General features: G+C 37.3%; 1 protein-coding gene across 1 annotated transcript; it reads left to right on the top strand.

Moving 5' to 3' along the window:
• Positions 1–1198, top strand: LOC109078053 (beta-1,3-galactosyltransferase 9-like). Its single transcript, XM_019093364.2, has one exon. It carries the CDS (start codon positions 16–18, stop codon positions 1135–1137), a length of 1122 nt encoding a protein of 373 aa, XP_018948909.2. The 5' UTR covers positions 1–15; the 3' UTR covers positions 1138–1198.
• Positions 1199–6675: the final 5477 nt, after the last annotated feature.

Genomic DNA, 6675 nt, shown 5'->3' with positions numbered 1-6675 from the left:
CTGTGATCTATAAAAATGGTGGCGGGGTATAGTTTTCGGATCTTTAAGGGTCACTTTGGGAAGCGAGGAGGCAATTTAAAGTTTATCCATTACGTCTGGATAACAGTCTTCTGTATCTCTCTGCTAGCTTTACTCTTTATTGATGTAATTGAATTGTGGGTAACCTCACTAGGTATGAGCAGAGCGATAGGTCCTCACGGAGTAGTCCTTCCACACAGTATACCCCCAACCCGCTCCGAAGAGTACTTGCTTATGCCGAGCATCCACGTCTGCCAGCGTGCCGAACCTTACCTCATCATTTTGGTGGCAACCGCACCTCACAACAGAAAGGCCCGCCAGGCCATTCGTGACACCTGGGGTGGGGAAGTACAAGTCAGGGGTCACCAAGTCATGACCCTCTTCATTGTAGGTCAGCCATCTGACCCATTTATTGGCAAAGAATTAATAGAAGAGTCGAAAGAGCGTGGGGACCTCATACAGGGTCGCTTCATTGACTCCTATGGCAATTTGACCCTGAAAACTCTGTCTATGCTGGGCTGGGCACGTCGTTTCTGTCCACAGGCTCACTACCTGGCTAAGGTAGATGATGATGTACTGTTCAACCCTAGTGCACTGCTGCAATATCTCAACCTCCGCTTTAAAACAGAAGAAAATGACCTCACAGAACTTTATCTGGGTCGGGTCCACATGCAGGTAGCACCAGACCACAATCCTGCCAGCAAACACTTCATGTCAGAAACTGCATACGCTGGAATGGTCTTTCCTGATTACTGCAGTGGAACAGCATATGTACTTTCTCGGGCAGCTTTGCTGAAACTGTCACTAACAGCGGTTTCCATATGTTTACCCAGACCATTGCCCCCAGAGGATGTGTTTGTAGGTATTTGCGCTCACACAGCAGGCATTACACCTACCCATTCTCCACTCTTCTCTGGAAGTCTAGCTGTACCATACAGTCGTTGTTGCTACCAAACGATGGTGTCTGTCCACCATACCAAGCCAGGGGACATGGTGCACTACTGGAAGGAAGTGCACTCTACTGCCCCATGTTCCTGGTTGGGTATGCGGACATCTTTTGGTGTCTGTAAAATAAGAGCACTTCTTAGGACACTGTTGGGGAAGGACTCCTTAAAATGAAGATACATTAAATCTGAGAAACCTGTAGGAAAGTAAAGTATTGTGAGAAAAAAAAAAAAAACTAAAAAAGCACAAAGGATATTCTTTGGTGAAACTATGCACTGCAACATAATTTTGTTATTAAAAAGCGCTTTACATGTTCACTGCATTACCCCCGGCATGTGGCTTTCATGATTCAATTTGTATGCACAAAGTGGGCTGTTATGAACCGGTACGCAGTTCTGGCACTTCTATACTATAATCTTTAGCGTACCTTTACTTTTTCTTGTGTACCGTCACTTCTTACATGTAGTTGGTACTTTGCCACTCAGAGTCAAAGTGTCAGTGTCTGGGTGATTAGTAATAATACACTACACAAATAACACTACTCAAGAGGAGGCACTACGAGAATTACTCATCTCGACAAATCACGTGAATGCAAGCAGAGTCTGTCTGATCTATTCATATGAACCATGTGCCGTCACAGTGCTTTATACACAGCGCCATATTTGTGTCCGAGTCAAAGCTGTGCAACCTGTTTCAATCAATGGTCACAGCAGCCACCACTACCAGAGGAAGATCAACGAACACTCCTGGAAGGTTCCCAGCAAGGTTATAATATGCTCGGGATATGTTGTGCTGTTAGCTGTATAACAGTCTTCAGAGAAACCCCGAAGTACAATCTTATTCAATCCCAAAAGAAGTTAGATCGGCGGAATAAATGGTTGGCTTCAATCAGAAGGGACCACTAGCAGCTAGGGTTGGCAACTTCAGAAAGCAAAAATAAGGGACCATTGTGATTCTTTATAGGAGAATAAGGGACACTAAAATATTTGTACTGTACCACATAGTGTCATTTCTGTGTCTGTAGTTAGGTTAGGTATATAAAAGGTGTATAAAAGGTTCTCAAAAATAATCGAAATTTGTTTTGCTTTATCTATTTTTGTACAATTATTCTAAAAATAATTTTAATGTCATACAAAAAAAATGTCAGTGAAGAATTTTTACAAAAATTTGAACTAAAATGTTATTGCAGCCATAGCCTTTGAATGAATGAAAATGCATATTATTAATTAACGAGAACTAAGAGTTTGGGCTGCTTTTGCTGCTTGAATTTGTGCTTCATTAATGAGATCCAAGTTTAAGATATACCTGAAGTGAAAGATGTTTTTTTTCCGCAGGTAGACTGCATGTTTTCTTGGCTTGCTGGATTTTTGGCTCATGATCAGTACTCACGTTGTTTGCATTCACTCAAACTAATTTGCTGAAATTAAATTAATCTTTGATTTTAAAGGGATACTCCATCCCAAAATGAACATTTTGTCATTATTTACGTACCCCCATGTCTTTCCAAACCCGTAAAAGCTTCATTCATCTTCGGAACACAATTTAAGATATTTTGGATGAAAACAGGGAGGCTTGAGACTGTCCCATAGACTGCCAAGTAACAAACACTGTCAAGGTCCAGGAAAGTATGAAAAGCATCGTCAGAATAGTCCATCTGTCATCAGTGATTCAACCATAACGTTATGAAGTGACGAGAATACTTTTTGTACACAAAGAAAACAAAAATAATGACTTTATTCAACAATTCCTCTCCTCCGAGCAGTACGCAGGCAAGCTCTTCTCAAACCAAAGCGTAAATACACATTAAAATCATATCCTTGTGGAGCGGCTGATACTTAAGAGCGTAAGCCGGCTGCATACTGCTCAGATTTGTCAAAATGGTGCTCAGTGTTGGAAATGGTAGTAAAAGGTAATTTATTATTTTAATATATTATTATTTATTAAATCTCATTTAGATGTGTTGTGTTCATTGTCATACCAGACACAAAAATGGCGGTGAGCATAGCAGGACTGATGTCTTGGTACCCATTGATTGCCGCTGAGGACACACACACACACAAAATATCAAATCAGTTGTTTGGCAAATGGTTCCTATGGTACAGCACTTTATTTCCCCACTTCAAGCACTGAATATGATATAGTAACATAAAATATAATGGGAAGATGGCTTGGCCCAACAAGGAGGACTTATTGCACAGATACTATTTAAACTGAACTGAGCTGCATGATGACATCACTGAATTCAATGATGAACTGCCTTTAACTGTCATTTTGCATTATTGACACACTGTTTTCCTAATTAATGTTGTTCAGTTGCTTTGACGCAATCTTTTTTGTTTAAAGCGCTATATAAATAAAGGTGACTTGACTTGATATGCACAATGAAGACCAGGAGTCAAAAATGAATTTCAGTTGGCTGACAGTTTACGGAAGACTAAGTTCTCCATATTTTTGAAGGTTGAAGAAATGAGTAAGATAATAGTTGAACAGTTTTTTTAACCTTTATTTATATAGTGCTTTTTATAATAAAGATTGTGTCAAAGCAGCTTTACATTATTAAACAGGAAGTGTGTCGATAATGCAAGAGGACAATAGTAAACACTCAATTTTTCAGTTAAAGTCGGTTCATCATTGATTCAGTGATGTCATCATCCAGCTCAGTTCAGTTCAAATAGTATCTATGCAATCTAGTCGACAGTATTGCCAGAAATGAAGTGTCCCCAACTAAGCAAGCCAAAGGAGACAGTGGCAATGAACCAAAACTCCATCAGTGACAGAAATGAAGAAAAAACCTTGGGAGAAACCAGGTTCAGCAACCAGCATGGTGTGGTTTAATTCCAGGCTGCAACACAGGTCAGATAGAGGACTCGCCTGGTTCCTGTGGTCTTCGCAAGGGATCTGTCTTTAGGGCTCATCTAGTTATCGTGGTCTCTGCTAACATTCAGGGCTGTAGGTCTCTAGGTGCTAATCCACCATCTGGACTGGATACAGACTGGATCCGTATGGCTCTGGTGACCTCATAATAAGAATGAAACAGACTAATTTAAGCGTACTGAGGAAAAACATTGGGATGACTAAAAATAAAGACATTATTTTATATTTCAGCATGAGAATGTGCTGTAAGTCACTTTACCGAACAAAGACCTGAATATTATTGCACAATCCACTTGAAGCTTGCAATCCAGTGCAACGGGAAGTACAACCTGTGTTTGTAAGAACTCTTTAGAGTTGTGAGATTATAATACAACCTGCAAACCAAATTACATAGGAGCTTAGAGCTAAACCTTAGACAAAGAGAAATGTTGCCCATACAGGTTGAACCAGAAATTTGAATTTGGGTAGTTCTGGCAATTCCAGCAGAACACAGAGTTCTCATGGCAAGAAAGGTTGATTTTAAAACAACCATGCTGTTTAATAGTACAGTAGAATTATACAAGATGCACAATTGCACAATATCTATAACTTTTTCTGGTTAGGGAAAGGTTAAGTAAAATTGTCACCCCCTTGCATTCAAAGCCATCAAACATGACTGAGAAAAGGACAACACATTGTTTTGGAAGGGAAATTGGTGCAGAACATTCTGCATGTTGAAGGAAAATGCACGTGGTAGTTTTGAATGACCTAAACCACATTTTGCATATACCACTTGAGTCAAATCTCGTGTTGAAAGGGGTATAAAAGTCTGTTAGAAATTTTAAGAAGAATTTCATGCAATTTGTTGTTGGTACATAAATCACATTCCTTTTAATATTTGTTAAACATGTAGGAATTCAGAGTAGGTCTGAGAAAAAGATTTGACACTGTATACAAATTAACAGCTTCCTTTGCAGCAGTATCAGCTCATTCATTTAAAGACCAATATGACCTGGAATCAAGCAGAAGATTGTACTAAGAATTGACTCTGTAAAAGGTATGTTAGAGTAGTTTACTATGGGGCATTCTTTTTCTTATTTTCCATTGCTTTAAAACAAGATTTTGAATGTGTAAATGGGAAAATTAGTTATTTTTCATTTACATTAGATTAGGTTATTAGATAGCTTACTTCTATCATTCTATATTTGGAAATGGTTTTGACCACTGCTTAAGTTCATGCTACCAGTATTTATCATTTTACACATTGCAGGATCAATTGGATCCTCATTGGATATTTCTTATTGTATCAGTTTGCTTAGAATTTATTTATTTCTTTATTTTTTTGTGGGAGATACTTGCATGTTTCCTACAAGACAAATAAAGTACAATTTACCTTGATCTTCTAATTCACAAAGTTTTCACCCCACCAGCTCTTAATGCATCATGTTTCCTTCTGAAAAAAGTTTATTTTTTTCCCCAAAGCAATCTTCTTACATTTTTTGCCATAGACAAAGTAAGGTACACGTTATTTGGCAACATGCTTGAGCAAGCTAATTAAGCTGAAAATTTGATGTTTTTATTTGGTTTCCCCATCTGGCATGTGTGACATTCAATTGTGTGTAAGCATCTGTAGGTTTCTTGAGAATTAGAAAATTATATGGTTTCCATTAAGGACAGTAAAAACAAAAATGCTGTTATAACCATGTATTTGTTGAACACTTTTAAAATTTTGTGAAATGTCAAAGCCTTTTATTGTTTGTTTGGTCTATTTAGTTTTATTTCAACTCAATGTTTGTATTTTGCATTTGTGTATCTTTAACCCTGGCATTTTTTTTATTTTTTTTCTGTATTTTCTGTGTTCATGTTCTGTAATTGTTATTCATGCAATAAAAAATAAAAAAAAGTTTTAGAAACATAAAAAAAAAAAAACCTGCTTTATGGCAATCCTTCAGTCAAAAAAATAAAAAATAAAATAAAATAAAAAATCTATGTGTTTCTTGGCGAGGCATCGTCAACTAATAGCTATTCCCGGCAACAGTTGAAGTCTCTGCTTCCCACTGCAGTACAGGTAATTCTAGCAATGAACAAATGCTTTACAACATATAAAGCTTGATTAATTTTGATCATATAATCAATGAATTAAAGGCATAGTTCAGCCAATTTTTTTTTGTCATCATTTACTCACTTATGTCATTGCAAACCTAGAAGTGTCCAGCTATTGAAAGGTATAATAATCACTTTATATGATGAACAAACTTAATTTAGGCTTTTACTCACATGTGAATACTGATTAACTCACAAACTTATAGCACATCAAATATGGTAAATGGAAGCTCAACTTGTGCATGCTTGACGCATAAGAACAAACCTCACTGATTTATGCGCATCAAGCAAGCAAGTCTGAGCCTCTGCTGATCATATTTAATGTGCTATACATTTTTGGCTGTTGCTGGGGACCTCCAGAAAACCCACAGTAGATAATCTTAGTGTTCCTGAAAGCACTTAATTAACAATTCAAATTAGCAATGTAGCTTGGTCCTAGCCATTACAGGCTTCATACTGAGAAAGACCATTTTAAAATTAAATTAAATCCATTTTAAAATTTACATGAAGCAAGTGCTAAGTATCTAAAACTGGAGTGACAAGATGTGTCTTAGTTCTGGTTAATAGCTGAGCTACAGAATTATGCCTCTCAACTGTTGTCATTTTCTCCCCCATCTCATGGGGCTTTTAAAGACAAATACATTTAAGTTTTTTTGTAGATTTTAAAGATATTTTATTAAATAATCAAAGAGCTTTTAAGGAACAAGGAAATGACAACAAGAGTTTTTTTTTTTTATGTCTTAAACAACAGCATTC

This window comes from Cyprinus carpio, unplaced genomic scaffold (genome assembly GCF_018340385.1).
Source record: "Cyprinus carpio isolate SPL01 unplaced genomic scaffold, ASM1834038v1 S000006655, whole genome shotgun sequence".
Taxonomy (NCBI): Eukaryota; Metazoa; Chordata; class Actinopteri; order Cypriniformes; family Cyprinidae; genus Cyprinus; species Cyprinus carpio.
Note: the sequence above shows the minus strand (reverse complement) of the source record. Positions and strands in the feature narration are given on the sequence as shown.

What these genes read in the sequence shown, in the direction of transcription:
- LOC109078053 (XM_019093364.2), top strand. Translation starts at nt 16, where the DNA reads ATGGTGGCGGGGTATAGTTTTCGGATCTTTAAGGGTCACTTTGGGAAG.